The 15984-nt window shown below is 39.2% G+C and overlaps 3 protein-coding genes across 3 annotated transcripts; all 3 read right to left on the minus strand.

Annotated features, from left to right (window-relative positions):
• Positions 1-1768: 1768 nt before the first annotated feature.
• Positions 1769-3029, minus strand: LOC128299272 (inactive CLIP domain-containing serine protease A8-like). The gene is made up of 4 exons (XM_053035179.1): positions 3015-3029; positions 2746-2895; positions 2384-2656; positions 1769-2299 (listed from the first exon to the last, which is right to left on the minus strand). The coding sequence occupies exons 1-4, from the start codon at positions 3027-3029 to the stop codon at positions 1769-1771; spliced, it is 969 nt and encodes a 322-aa protein (XP_052891139.1).
• A 2006-nt stretch (positions 3030-5035) lies between these two features.
• LOC128299280 (inactive CLIP domain-containing serine protease A8-like) lies at positions 5036-6321 on the minus strand. The gene is made up of 4 exons (XM_053035193.1): positions 6244-6321; positions 6036-6173; positions 5674-5955; positions 5036-5551 (listed from the first exon to the last, which is right to left on the minus strand). The coding sequence occupies exons 1-4, from the start codon at positions 6319-6321 to the stop codon at positions 5036-5038; spliced, it is 1014 nt and encodes a 337-aa protein (XP_052891153.1).
• A 1203-nt stretch (positions 6322-7524) lies between these two features.
• On the minus strand, positions 7525-8884 carry LOC128299289 (inactive CLIP domain-containing serine protease A8-like). Its single transcript, XM_053035205.1, has 4 exons — positions 8804-8884; positions 8552-8725; positions 8205-8486; positions 7525-8130 (listed from the first exon to the last, which is right to left on the minus strand). The coding sequence occupies exons 1-4, from the start codon at positions 8882-8884 to the stop codon at positions 7525-7527; spliced, it is 1143 nt and encodes a 380-aa protein (XP_052891165.1).
• Between the last annotated feature and the right edge of the window lie 7100 nt (positions 8885-15984).

The raw sequence follows: 15984 nt of genomic DNA on the forward strand, positions 1-15984 counted from the left end.
TACGTCTCCATACATTGGGAGTATGACGTCCTCTATTGCAATATCCTTATGCGATGCAGAAGAATAGAGAGAATTGGTTTACTTGTGGTGTAACAATTTCAAACTTATACTTCAGGACTTGTGACTCACCTTGTGTGGGTAGATCTCCGCGTCTGACTGAATGCTCCACTCACCGAAACGAGCTACATATTGATGCTCACCCTGCACCGTATGAGTTGCCGTCAGGATAAACTGTGGATGTATAAGAGCTCCTCCGCCTACGTGTACACCTTTGTTCGACGAAGTACGTTTGAAAATGGCAACAGTCCAAGGAAACTCGCCATACTTCGCGTATGCAAAATTTGGTTCCACTTCGTACATCAATCCTTGGGGATTGGAAATTCCACACGTTTCGGTCACGCTCTAAACAGTAAATGAATTCCGTCGTTTAAACAATGCAAAGATGTAAAGATGAAAAAGATGAGATAAGTAAACTATTTTACCGAACTTGCGCTGGACCCCATGCAGCATAACGTCATGAAATTTCCACAGTTGCCGTTATCCTCATCTTGTATGAGGCCATTGAGGCCCAGGTACAGTGCACCATTGGGTCTCTTTGTGGGACACATCCCTTTCGGCACACAGAATCCACCATCACAACCCTGTAAAATATATTACAAACGTCAAATGAATCACACCTTCGTCACTTTACTAGCTCTGGTTTCTAATTTACCCAATTTGCTTCTATAGCGTGCAAGGCTACGAGCAGTAGAACGATTACGCTTGAGAAATACATCGCTTGTCACCGAAGCACAGTACTTCACACGATGACGGCTCGAGTGATACTTATTCCATAATCGCTTTGAACAAACTATTTATTTCTTTTTACGATCAAATATTGTCAAACGATCATACTTCATCGTACTACTGAACAATCACGGTGCTGGAAATCTTAATCAATACTACATCAGAAAACTTCCAGTTAATCGTAACTGCTCTTCCCAGAATCAAGTGATTAAGTGTTTACGCGCAACAGTTCAAACATTAAACAAAACTGATAGGGCCGTTTTGCAAGTGAACCACTAGAAATATGTTACTCCGTGCTTTCTTAGAATGCTAGGTCGTATGCTTCATGAAAATATTACTTATAATCTTCTATGTAGCATTAACAGTATCTTAGTACAGAAGTTACGATCGATGGTTGTTCCCTTTAAGATATTTCATTCTGCTGTTTACTTGAAGTATATCCGTTAAATGAGCTAAATCTTTAAAGATCTTACATTTACGATCCGGTTCGCAGAATTTCATGAAACCCTTTCAAACTGCCAATGAAATCCTTTAGACGCTACCAATATACAATTTAAAAGATATTGGTTGCTGAGGTGATGTCACCTGTTGTCACCGAGGTGATCGTCTATGCCAGTTTATATCCAAGACGTAAATACCCGAAGTATTTAGTTATTTTTGTTTATTCGGAACAGACGGCCAGGACTATAAGTTTAGATATATTGCGGAAAAAATGTTCGTTTTAGACGAAAGAATTCGATTTGCTTGTTTTAAAACAAAAAGTTTCCCTCGGCATGTATTGGACATTCAATCCATACGATTTTCACAGATATTGTAAAATTTCATAGACCTCCATCCAACTTGAGTAGAGCTCGACATTCCCAAAACTACACATCAAAATTTTATAAATGCGAAGTTCCCACAGCTTATTCATATATTCATAACACAAGACAATAAACAGTTTTGCATTTTCTATCCTTTGATTTTTATTATTTTATTTTTATTAGTTGCTTTTAATAGCTGAAAGAATCGGCAAAATTATATCGTATAGCTCGATTGTTTGACGAATCCATGTAATATACTTCGCCACATCCGCATAAACTGCCGGTACATGAGTTCGACTACAGTCTATTCCCCCGGAAGCTATTCCTGCCAAAACGTAAGACCCATCGTTTCTTTGGCAAGCTAAAGGTGACCCTCCGTCTTTGTAACAAATGTTGTGTTTCCGAGCCGCAGTCGCACACATGTAATTAGGAAGCTCCTCCAGCCCCTGATAGCACATATTACAAATCAAACGAGAAGTGATTGTCTGCTCCATGCGCTTCATATAGAGTGCTGGATCTCCAGTTCGTACATCCGTTCCCCATCCGGTGGCGATGCACTGCTTACCAACGAATACGTCTTGTGCACTTGGAAGGCAGATCGGTCGAATGTGATCCGAGTAGGTGACCTTTTCTTTCAGCACTGCAATAGCAATGTCGTTCTCGGGAGAAAATGTTCCTCCATAAATGAAGACGTCATCTATTGCAATATCCTTATGCGATGCAGAAGAATAGAGAGAATTGGTTTACTTGTGCTGTAACAATTTAAAACTTATACTTCAGGACTTGTGACTCACCTTGGATGGGTAGATCTCCGCGTCTGACTGAATGCTCCACTCACCGAAACGAGCCACATATTGATGCTCATCATCCACCGTATGAGCTCCCGTCAGGATCAACTTTGGATGTATAAGAGCTCCTCCGCCAACGTGTTCATTATTGTTCGAGGAAGAACATTTGAAAATGGCAACAGTCCAAGGAAACTCACCATACTTCGCGTATGCAAAATTTGGTTCCACTTTGTACACCAATCCTTGAGGATTGGAAATTCCACACTTGTCGGTCACACGCTAAACAGTAAATGAATTCCGTTGTTTAAAATTTGGAAAGATGTAATGCTGAGAAAGATGAAATAAGTAAACTATTTTACCGAAATTGCGCTGGACCCTATGCAGCATAACGGTAGGAAATTTTCACATTTGTCATTTTCCTCATCTTCTATCGGTATGAGGCCATTGAGGCCCAGGTGTAGTGCATAATTGTGTCTCTTTGTGGGACACAACTTTCTCGGCACACAGGATCCACAACCCTGTAAAATATATCACAAACATTAAATGAACCATACCTTCGTCACTTTACTAGCTCTGGTTTCTAATTTACACTATTTGCTTCTATAGCGTGTAGGGCTACGAGCAGTAGAATGATTACACTTGGGATATACATCGTTTCTGACTGGAACACAGTTGCACAGCACTCGATGCTGGTTCAAGTGATACTTGCACTAAAATGGCTTGGCATATATTAATTTATGGGCAATCAAATGATTTCATTTGTAATCAAGATTGCATGCATCTCTGATAAGCGATGATTCGAACATCTCTTCTCAGAATCAAGAAAGAGAGATTCATTATAGAAGCGTGAAACGGAATCACTTAGTTTTCTAGGAAAGACATCAAACTGTAAGCAAAACGTTTTGCGTGTTCGGGTAGTATGGCGATTTTGTTGGCTGGTACATAAGTTTGGTACATAACTAGTAAATGTGTATTTCATAGGTTCAATACCGCATCCACTCGAGCGGCTCGGAAATATTTTATTTCGATTTTATTTTTTGAAAACTTTTTTTTTTGCGCGTACCATTGAAGAATTACTGAAGATTATATTTGACCTATTAGTGAAAAATAAGTTGCTGATAGTTTACATAATAAACTTTTAAGTAATGTACATCTATGCCTTAAAGACCATAACGAACAGTATAGTTGTGATACGAAGGGATATCTGAAGGATGGATTTTTATTTATCAAAAACTTATTTGAACACATAAATTATTCCATTCATAGTCCAGTGCTTCATACAAATTTGTTAGAAGCGTTAAAACTAACATAGATGTGTAAAATTAGTATTGCTAATATTATGAACCATTGTTACTATATAGGTAAACCTAACTGTAATGTTTGGATTAAAATAAGTTTGGGGTGGCCCAATGGTAAAATTGGTAATTGCCGTCGATCTTCACACGAAAGGACCTTTACAAAATCTCATACATCTCTGTAAAAAAGTCAAAGAAATCCAGAAATAGCAGTTTTGCCTGTCGAGACTGTTGCGTTAGTAAAGGAGAAAGAAGAAAACCTATTTTTTAATGAGGTCTTTTAATATATCTTCTAAATTGCCTATATTTAAATTAATATAAAATTGAAGACAGTTAACTACATTAGGCTAAGTAATATAGCATATTTTGAAGGTTCTCATTTCTATGGAAAATTAAATGAAACTTAATAACACTTAAGTCTTTTAATTATTTATTTTCGAATATTGCTGGTATTAGATTGTTTATATTATGGGAAACGCGAACTCCATTCGGTACCACCGCTTGGGGCCCCAGGGCCACTCCACCTCTTCATTCGAGCATAACATTTTATCGTTTGATCATATTTATTGTATATCTTTCGAACAAATTCAAGGCATGCTGTCAGAATCTACAGAAACTCTAAACTTAATAACAAAAATCGTAAATAAAGGCACAAAAAACACTCGTAGAAAGTGATGTATACGAGTATAGAAGTATTTAAACATCTTGCGGATGGCCAAACCACCTCAGGCAGATGATTTTGAATGCTCGGCCATATGTTGCTACTGCAATAAAAAACTATTTGGATAATAAAATATAATATTATTAATAATCTACTGTCTCATTATCCAAACTAGTCGCGCTTCATCTACCATTTGTTTGGATCAATTCAGAGAACCCTCTACGGTAGTTTGGCCAATATAATCACAAATAAGCTCGATTCGTTCATTGAATAGACGACAATTTGTTTCAAATGAAAATGTTCAAGTTAATTGCAAGTAAAGAAAAAGGTTCTTGATGGACAACTTTTTTCATTATGAACTGTGTTAGATTGTATAAAATCATCTATCAAATTTTCTAAATCAAAACTACTGGAAATTCACGTGTACACAAAATTCCGTTGACCCAACATTATTCAAATAAGGTTATACATATAATTCTATAAACCGAAATGAATAAACAATTCCCCAAACTCTACGTTTTTGCTGCTATTTTATTAAACCCTATTTATGTACAACTTTTCAGATTGAAGGATAGCTTACAGTACGATATGATCATCTAAAATTAAAGGCATTTTTTCTATGCTTTCTGGCGTGTTGCTATGAATTAAACTACCTTCTGTTTGCTTTCTGCACTGCAGTTGATTTTTATGTTCTGCTTGCAATTAGTCAAGTTCGTCGATTATGTCCTTTATCCAGTGAGAGTACTTCGCTACATCGACATAAGCTGCCGGTAAACTCGGTGAACGATAGTACACAACCCACGAAGATATTCCAGCCAACGCGTAAGACCCATCGTCCCGTTGGCATGCCAAAGGAGCACCGCCATCTTCCATACACGTGTTCTGGTATTCATTCGTGTTTGCACATATTAAACGATCCTTCGGTAGAAACGAAATCCTCATCTTCGTAAAGAAAAGCTCACAGTCGTATTGTGACTGAACGTTCATTTCAATCCGCTTCATGACGGACGGTGGCTGCTCCGTTCGTATGTCCAAACCCCATCCGGTGGCAATGCACCGCTTTCCAACGAACACGTCTTGTGCGCTTGGAAGACACAGGGGTCGAATATGATCCGAGTAGATGACCGTTTCTTGCAGTATGGCAAGAGCTAAATCATTCTTGGGTGGTATTTCATCCAAGTAGTCAGGGTGTAAGATGTGTGCTTCTATTTCAATATCCTTCGTGATAAAGAGGGAGAGACAAAGTTAAAGTATAGCATCGTAACAATTAAACGCCGAGTATGTAGTGGTACGAAACAAGATGGCACATTAACAGTTTTAAGCTTAATGATCTGACTCACCTGCGATGGATAGATCTCCGCATCTGAATTCATGTTCCACTCACCAAACCGAGCTACATATCGATGCGGTTTAGTCAACGTATGAGCGGCCATTAGGACACACTTCGGATGAATGAGAGTACCTGCTCCGACGAGTGTCAGTTCGGAATGGTCCGAGGAGGAAGATTTTTGCAATATAGCAACAGTCCAAGGAAACTCCGCATATTTCGCGTACGTGAGATTCGATTCCAGATTGTACACCAATCCTTCAGGGTTGGAAATTCCACACTTCAGATTTTCCACCTTTCCTGTGACATTTGTCTGAAATAATAATGGCCCTCACGATTACTGGTTTTAAGCTGCATCATGTGACAAACTCTTACCAACTTTTTAGCTGACTCCTTGCAGCATCCTTTCATGAAATCTGCACATGCATTGTCTTCGCCAATTCGGAGCGTTGGAATACCATCATCTCCCTCGATTCCTGTAGAGCAGAGATGCTTCGGCAAACAATGGCATTCCTACAAATCAAATGGAAAAAGCAGTTCACTTATCACACTTTCGCCTCTTATTTCACTGACAGCAGTATACCTCTGGATCCTGATTTATACTGTGCGATTCCCCATTGGCCAGCGCTACGAACAGCACGATTACAATTGGGAAATACATCGCTTGTGACTAAAACACAGCACTTCACACAATGCCCGCTCGAGTGAGACTGCTCTATCTTTTAAAGAAAGAGGAATACGGCTTCGAACGTTTCGATTTGCTATTTACATTGAATGGTTTGAAAGTGTTTATATTTACGTGTTATTTACGAACTTAATATAGGTGCATTTCACATGAGGCATAGCAAAACTGATAGTAGCGATGATGTTTTACCCAGAGCGTTCTTGGAAATGAAGATCTCGATCAGCGTTGAGTGATCAATCAAAGATGTTCAGATAAGAAGATGTTTGAGGATTTATTCTCAGAATCAGTAACAACTGTCGATGTCGTATCTCCTGCATCATCGTATAGATCTGATATAGAACGTACAACTTTTCTTCTGGGCGTACTACTCCTGTTGACTTTGGGTGAATTTCAAATCCAGAAAGGTTTTTAAGGAGTATTTGGTTTTGCTACAGTATATTGTAACACCTTCGCTACTCACTACTGTTGACGATTACGTTACTCTTGATGGTCTCGATCGTGATGTGCACCGGTTGTTAAAAGCCTTCATAACCTGTGCTGAATAAACCTCTGCCTCCAACCATTCCATGCTCCAATTCGAATGAATCCAAGTCAGCCCAACATTGGCTGCAATGGCATAGGGTAAAATGGCCACAATTCAAGGATAATCAGTATGCTTCGCGAGCGACTACCATTGAAGTTTTTGATGTGCCGCTAACGTCTAACTCACTGATTTATACTGGACTGTGTTGCATACATTTCTTCTCCGAACGAATATGCAATTCAAAATCTCATCTTCATCTCTTTCAATACGCTTAAGAGTATTCTATATTGTGTTGCTATAAACATTCTAGCCACAAAAAATAACAGAACTTTCGACTTATAAGAACTTACGAATGTGAAGATATATTGGATAAGGCACTTCAGAGATCGTCATGGTGATCTTAAAGAAGCCGTATTTCGTAAATAGTTATGTTGTGTGAAATTCGACTTATCCATAACGACACGATCATAACATGCACTGTTGAATGGCAACATTCTTCTTTTGGTCTGAATATGTGTTTGTCTATTCAAGATTTCAAGTGCTATATTTTAAAAACTGTTTTTCAAGCATTGCGAAACTTATTTAGCGTGACAGGATCCATGATTTATTAAAGAAATTTTTTCCTGTGCTCGGTAATGCTCGCGATAAGATTAGAACTAACCCTTATTGTTTTTGTTACTTAAGTATGCATATAGCTTCACTTCATCATCCACACTTAAAGCATTGATTTCATATGATTCATCTGAATCATTCTGTGCGTCGATAATTTCATTTATCCAGCTACTAAACTGCGCCACATCCACTTGAGCTCCTGGAATTTCCGATCGACCACAATCCAACACCCAGGATGTTATTCCTGCCATCACGTAAGATCCATCTTCCCTTTGGCAAGCTAACGGTGACCCTCCATCCTTGAAACACGAGTTCTGCTCCCCGGCCGGTTCCACACACATAAAACTGCTGTGGAGTTCGAATTTAAAGCCCTGGTTCCAAAACATCGTACGACAATGTTCACGTGGGATAACGTTCAGCTCCATCCGCTTCATAATGGGTGCTGGTTGCTCTGTTCTTATGTCCAATCCCCATCCGGTCGCGATGCACCGCTTACCATCGAATGAGTCCAATGCGTTTGGCAGACACAGGGGTCGAATGTGCTCTGAGTACAAGACCGTATCTTTCAGAACTACAAGAGCTATATCGTTCTCTGTTGTTAGCGCTTCCCGATAGGATGGATGGAGAATTCGTTTCTCAATATCAATATCCTTTTGCAAAAATAAAGTAACATGTTGAGTCAGCAGTTTAGGTAACGATTGAATCTTTACAGAACCTGACTTACCTGCGATGGATAGATCTCTGCGTCCGATTTCATGTTCCACTCTCCAAACCGAGCCATATATTTTCCTATTTTCGCCACGGTATGAGCAGTCGTCAGGGCATACTTCGGATGTATAAGAGTTCCTCCGCCTACGTGCGTCAGTTTGAGATTTCTGGATATGTAGTACTTTACAAAAATGGCTACAGTCCAAGGAAACTCGGCATATTTTGCGTACGTTAGATTCGATTCCACGTTGTACACTAAACCTTCCGGATTGGAAATTCCGCACTTATCAGTCACGCTCTGAAAATGTTAACGAAATCTTCAGCTAAAGTTTGTAAAAGATGCTTCTAACGAGAGCAGGATACCTGGTTTTCCGAATCAGTGTTGGACACCTTGCAGCATATCTTCATGAAATCTCCACATTCGTTCTCCTCGTCAACTCGTAGCGTTGTAAGCCTATTTTCTCCTAGGATTGGTTCATCATTAAATCGTCCCGTTGGGCACAAATGCTTCGGTAAGCAATATCCTCCTTCACACGTCTACATATTAAAAATATTGAAAAGTTATTAATTATTAGTATCACACTTTTCCTACTTATTTCACAAAATTTATTATACTTCAAGTTTCTGCTTTATAACGTTCGCCTCGGTATTGAGCAAAGCCACGAACAGTAGCACGGTTAAGGTTTGGAAGTACATCACTTATTCCTGAAGCACACTTCTTGATGAGCTACCAGCTTAAGTAAAACTGAATTTAAAGTGAAACATCCTACCTTTTTTATATGGAAACAAGCGTTATGGAATACTCTCGTGCGATTATTCATGTTTATTTACATCTCGCAATCAATGCATTTATATTGGGTCAAGTTCTTCGCCAAAGCCTGACGCCTAATAGATGGCCGTGAGCGAAATCACCAGCTGCTTGTACGTGTGCATTGTTAATGAGAAACAGTGCAAAATAGAAGTGATCGTAGTGATCAGTGTCGCAGTATGACCATTGGTTAAATATAGTCGGTTGTCTTGGCTTCACTGTCATCTCTAGCTACTGCTAAAGTATACGAGGCATTTTCCAGCAATCAAAGGTCCGCAGGTCAAAGCCTGATCGTATCACCTAGTTCATGAAAGATCACCAATATTGATCACCTAAATCAGTATCAATGTGCAGTGTCTAGTATCTCTCTGTTAGCTACGCATTCCGAGCTTTGCACCGCAAGAATTATACTCATTCGTTCAAAGGGCCACCTGGTATAATGGGTCCAGGTAATGGATATACCAGGATCACCAGGTTTTCAGTTTATGATAAATTTATGCAATTCTCGACTATCACAAAACGATTTGTAGTTCCGGATATTTAAAACAGCACCAATTTAGCTAAAGTGGTGTGAGTATTTTTTTTTATTCTTATACATTAGTTCTTAGACACCTTTTTGAGGACATCGGATTCGTTCCCAGAAAAAAAATCCTTTGATTCTAAATGCTTTAGCAAGAATACTATAACCACTAAGGGGCAGGGCCATGAGAGTTGACAAAATGCTGACAAAATGCTGACAAATTTGCTGAAAGTGACAAAATCAGCTTGTCAACTGCGAAACACCTCTATACCGTTGCCGCGCACACAATTGCACTCTTTGACAAAGTAAATTGACAAGAATATCCACATGATCGAAGCAGCTGTCGACAATTGTTACCAAAAAATAACAGATTTCATATTTTTATTTTTTGTGTAAATATTAAGAAATTTGAGGAATAATGATAAAATATAATTTATAGTTTATTCAAAAATCAAGCTTATGTATTTTAAATGCAAACGAAAATTTAATTTTCCGATAAAAAATAAATTATTTATAATATATTAAAAATGCTGCTGTGTGCAGCAGCCCTGCACCTATTTGTAATAAACATACAGTATGAAAATATCAGCAGACATTATAAGATTTGTTTGAATAATTAGTCAATGGACCACATTTCCATTAAATTTCTTCGTCTGATTTTGAATGCTCCTCCTGTTGATCGATCCTTTTCTGTAATCAGTTAACAAACTGCATCACGTTCATATAACCACCGAAATATCTTCTTAGCGTAACTACCTTCTAAAGTCATGCCTGCCATTTCTGGCTAACTAGATTTAATTTTACCACGTAGCCGAATAATCAAGTTCTTGCTACGGTGAATTGCTCAAGACGGAATTATATCCCAGTCCCGTCGTGTGCAGACCTACGCTACACTACACTACGGTCGCTTTCGGTGGTGCAGGTGGTCGTAGAAGTTTCTATTTAAAGAAGAAACCACACACATCGACGGATATTTCCCTGCGACACAGCATAAGACACAACTAAAGCATACACTATTCTTCGACCATTTGCCATTGTCCATTGGCCCTACACGTATGCTAACGAGCATAATTTATCATGCCGTACTGAGCCATTGCCCGAATTAGACTGAATTAAAATGACATAAATCGTGCTGCTACTAAATGATGCTGAACATAAGCGGTCACAGTACGCTCTAGCACATCGCGTCTGAAGAAACCGAAGCAGAATTGCTAAAGATCTTCCACGTGCCAATCGTTTGGTTTGGCTTTATTTATGCTTCCACTCGATACGACGGGCTGGTGAATTTTCCGTTTTTTCGGTAGAAGCATTATCGGAGAGCTGCTCGCCTTAAAGAGGCTTAGCACAGCGGGCCACTTCAAGTCTGTTTTATTATTTTTGCAAATGTTCTTCTCTTGTTATTATTTTTCATCGCACAATCAGCGAAATTAAATTGCACAGCAATTAAGACGAACCTTCCACCCGGTTTGCCACAATTGCATTCCGTTCGGTTGGCGTTTAATGATTCATTAAACAATTACCCAAAAACGAAGCCTTCTTGTTTGTGATCGCGAGCATATTGACGGTGCACTCCAGTCTGCCGGTTGTTTTGGCCACTAATTCACCAAACACCAAAGTGTCGCTCATCACAACACCTCAGCTACTGTACAACGTTCAATTTTGTTAATTGATTTATCATTCCTCGTCTATCTAATGCCGAACGCACACGGCATCCCATCGCTCACGCGCTGCTCACCGTACAAGCAAAGTGTCGCGCTACTTCCGACAAGCACCGACAAACGTCGGATGCGGTCGAATGCGGCCTAAAAACTTGTAATTAAATTAAGAATACCAGACACTGCTCATCTCACCTCACGCACGGCACGTCCCTGTCCAACCCCCGTCACGGCAGCCGGGGCGTTAAAAGCAAACCCGAATAAATTCCAATTAAGCAGCATCCCGGTACCGCGTCGAAAGTAGTCAATTTATCGATGGTGTCGATAAGCGTATCGAAACCGTCCTAACTCTCTCCCACACCCGCACATTGGCGAGCGATCTTTCGGCGGCACGGACGTTTCGTATGGAAATTAAATTGTTGCTGCGGGAAAACTGTGTTGCCCATCGCGCGCGTGTTGGGAGTACGTGTCGTACAACATTACGCAGCAACAACAAGCGAGCATTATCCTTGACGCTACCGGCGCTGGATTAAACACGACCAGCTCATCAGTTTCGTTCTCCCCAGATGCGAATTGATGATAAATGATCAATTTCCACACCTTGGTGCGCGTTCGTTCCGTTACAAACGCGCTTGGTACGGTTGTAAAATGTAATGCGCTAAATAATGGAGTGTTGCTAGCATTATCGAGTAACGGTATACTAATTCTCCAAAGAGGAAAATTATTTCAATATGAAGATGTAACGAATTTTCTTGTGAAATGATGCCATTATCAAGATTTAAGGAGTGAATACCTGTACAAGCATTAAAAACTCATTTATTCGAATACTTTGTGTAAAATTTAATTGTACAAAAAATGGAATTGAAATTGAATGCACTCAAGTTCATTAATTACTAATAAACGGGAATAATTAAGGGTGGGTTGCACGAATAGAGAAACTATGTTACAGGAGAAGTATAACGTCAGATTTCTCCTCGAAATAATTCCTTAACTAACAGATAAATAAAGTCAAATAAAGCCAGAAACAACAGATTTAGGATTGAAACTAGACCTTAAAGTAGTAGAGTCACTAAAGAAGAGATCTCCTCATTTACCCTTGCATTCTACTGGACCTCAATCAACTATGATTCAAAGCTCCTCCAAGGATAATAGAGATTTAGAGAGACCTTGCAAGCAACCATCAACATTATCGTATTGGGTCGAAAATGAATCCGAACGGGGAAGCATACGATGGTTAGGATACAAACATTAACCTTGGGATCATTTTCTTTTGTAACAGGTGGGCTGATGATTGTTTGGCCTATGACAGTAAAACACTGTTTTTTTTTGCAAAATTATTTTTTTATTCAACGTACATACCTTCAAGGGTGATATACCGATTTTAGCGGTCTTTAAATTTTTCGATACCTTTTTTTGTAGTAGTATTTCCCCTTGCCTCAAAAAAGGCCTCAGTTTCGGCGAACACCTCTTTATCCGACGAAAATTTCTTCTCAGAGGACATGCTTCTGAGGACATGCGATCTGAGGAATGGAAATAGTCATTGGGAGTCAGATCTGGGCGATACGGTGGGTGGGTAAGCAATTCGTGGCCTAATTCATGAATTTTTGCCATTGTTTTCACTGATTTGTGGCACGGTACGTTGTCCTGATGAAACAGAACTTTGTTTTCGTCCTTCAAACGCTCCAATAACTGGATATAGTAGTCGCTGTTAATGGTCTTTCCTTTTTCAAGATAATCGATGAAGATTATTCCTTGTGAATCCCAAAAACCTGATGCAATAACCTTTGCCAACCGATTGTTGCGTTTTCCCCTTGCTTTGGTGCAAGTTCTTCGCGTCCAGTCCACTCGGATGACTGTCTTTTGGACTCTGGAGTGGCGTGGACAAGCCAAGATTTATCCATGGTAAAATATTGACGCAAAAACTCGGATTTATTTCACTCAAACAGCCCCAAACACTGCTCCGAATCATCAATTCGTTGTTGTTTTTGGTCAAATGTGAGCTCCCGCGGCAGCCATTTTGCACAGAGCTTTCTCATATCCAAATACTCGTGAAAGATATGTCCAACACGTTCCTTAGACATCTTTAGAGTGTCAGCTATCTCGATCAACTTTACATTTCGGTTGCTTTTACTAAATTTGTGAATTTTTTAAAAGTTTTACTCAGTAACCACCTCTTTTGGGCGTCCACTGTGTTCACCGTCCTCAGGGCTCATTTCACCACTTTTAAATTTAGCATTCCAATATTTGATGGTTGATTTTAGTGGAGCAGTGTCCAAAAACTATTCATCAAGCCAATTTTTGGCTTCAACTGTATTTTTTCCCTTCAAAAACCAATATTTTATCATCACGCGAAATTCCTTCTTTTCCATGATTACTCAAAACACTAAATGCCCTAGCCTACTAGGTTATTGTCCGATAGCTGTCACATTTTGACAGATCTCGTTTGAAGGTTGGTACAAACGAAATATGATATGGATATAAATCTTCTAGCGCGATCTATGTGTTAGGCCAAACAATTATTAGCTGTTACGTTGCAAAAGGAAGTCAAATTCAGTCTTACAAATAGTGTTCTAAGAGCATCACAAAAAACACCTTACATAAGCCGCAAGAAATGCCTTTTCTCCATTTAAAAGCTCAAGTCGGCTGCAAATAAGATGTGGAATTTTTATCAATTTGACGTACTGTTGGGAACCATTTAACATTCGAATTTACCAAGGTCCACAGGCCATTAACAATGTACAACCTAGCATCATCATCATCTTACATACTAGTATCAACATAATTTAACAAAATTATTCGAAAAGAACGAAAAGACACTACCATTTCTCAGATTGTTTTGTTTGAATTTGCTGATAGAGGTGGCGGTAAACTTAATTGATTGTAAACACTAATCTAAAACAAAGCCTTACGTATTTTCCAAATATAGACGGGAAATATAAAAAAAAAACAACAGATTGGTCAATCTTTTAATTCTCGCTCCTGTAAGCTAAACTAATTAAAAAATCTTCATAAGGCACAAAACAAAAGCAAAATATTCAATTAAAATGACCAGCAACAAAACTGAGAAAATCCTGCCTTGCGATCATTTATTCATGCAAAGCGCTGCCCGTATCGGTACGTTGTAAAAATTTAATTAAAACCCATCACACTTTTGACGCGCTCGTGCGGTCCATCGAGAACATGATTAATAATAGAACTGTGCATTGAAAATGGGCAAAGTTTTTCCAGCAACAACGCAATCGTCGCGTCACTCAACATCGGTTTACTAAACATTGGACGCTACAAGGACTGGGCGTACGCACCCAACATCAGGAAATGAGTTCATCCGCCACAGCCGTTCGATTGAACCATTCCGGCAGCTCCGGGGATCACGTGTTGGTAACTTTGGGTTTTGCCGAATCCGGCTGAACGGGAAATCAAGTAAAACATAAATTCGTTGCCGTCAGCAGGTTTTGATTTTGTCACACAGATTCCAAGCACCTCCTTGGCAGGAATGGGCTTTTTTTTGTTGCTGTTCTTCTTTCGCTTGGTTCGGTAGAAACGTTCATGGCAGCACACGTCCCGCACACACACACACACTCCCACTCCCGCTGCTTTGGGGAACCGAACCCAAAATCCAATGGGGCTGATAAATTATTCAGCACTTTCACGTTTCCGCTTCCGTTATTCATGAGTCTGTCATTTTTCTGCCACTGATTAATGAGCCTCCCTATCGGTTTTTGGGGCTCTCGGCGGCAACAAAATGTTGCCCTGGTGCGCCTTCGTGAGCCCCTTTGTTGGATTGTGGTGTGTTCGCCTTGGGTGTTGGAAAATTCGGAAAACATCGTATTGGATGTGAATTTTAGCGTCATCATCTAGAGAACCTTCTATTTGCTGTATCCTTGAAGGGAAACAACTTTTTTGTTCCAAAAGATAAGGAACACGGAAACACACAATACGATACAATAAAGCATGCTATAATAATATAGATTTAAAGAAAAATGTTCATTACTCAAACGTTTTGCAGCGCCGCCATTTATGTATTATGCAACAACATTCCAGCAATTATCCCGTTGCGCTTCGTTTGACAGGGTCATAAAGAATGGAACAACGGCGAACGCATACATCACGCGCACCAATCATAACGTGGATGGCATGGTTTCGTGTTGCATTTTCATCCCCTTTTGTCCAACCCCCTGTAGCCAATCTCGTTTCAATCAACTAGACCCCGGACGAAGGTGTTAATTCATCCGTCCCGTGCCTGGAACGGGCCAACTCGCATGCATCGACTCGAAATGTGCTTCCGATACATTTATAAACCGGTGTGCGCTATCACTCATTATCATTAACGACATTCTGACAATTTTCATAATTGAAAAATGGAGAGGAAAAGCGGAAAATTTATTGTCTTCAATGCGTTGGTTGGTTTTTTTATTATTTCGCTTCCGGTCTACATGAAATTGATTAAAGTGGTGTTGGAAAGAATTTTTAATTACATTTCAGCATTCCAAGCAGCTCAACTAAAAGTATACAAAAATTGTCACAATATTGTTGGAAAAGTAAAATTTTTTGAGTTTAATAAACAATAATGTTTAAAGAGAGTTACTTTAATTTAAAAATTCTACAGTGAGTTGCTTTTATGAGTTCTTATATAGTTATATTTATGGAATCAATCAAATAAGTTTTTAGCGTTTACTTATTAAGTAGGAACAGAATCTTACTGCTGAAGGATGATTATAGACTAATAAGGAATAACTTTGGTTAAACTTAATAATTTCAACTAGATTTTATAATGTTTTATTTAAAGAACTTTTTCAAATAAATCTAGGGATTA

The sequence above is a fragment of the Anopheles moucheti genome, chromosome 2, assembly GCF_943734755.1.
Source record: "Anopheles moucheti chromosome 2, idAnoMoucSN_F20_07, whole genome shotgun sequence".
NCBI lineage: Eukaryota > Metazoa > Arthropoda > Insecta > Diptera > Culicidae > Anopheles > Anopheles moucheti.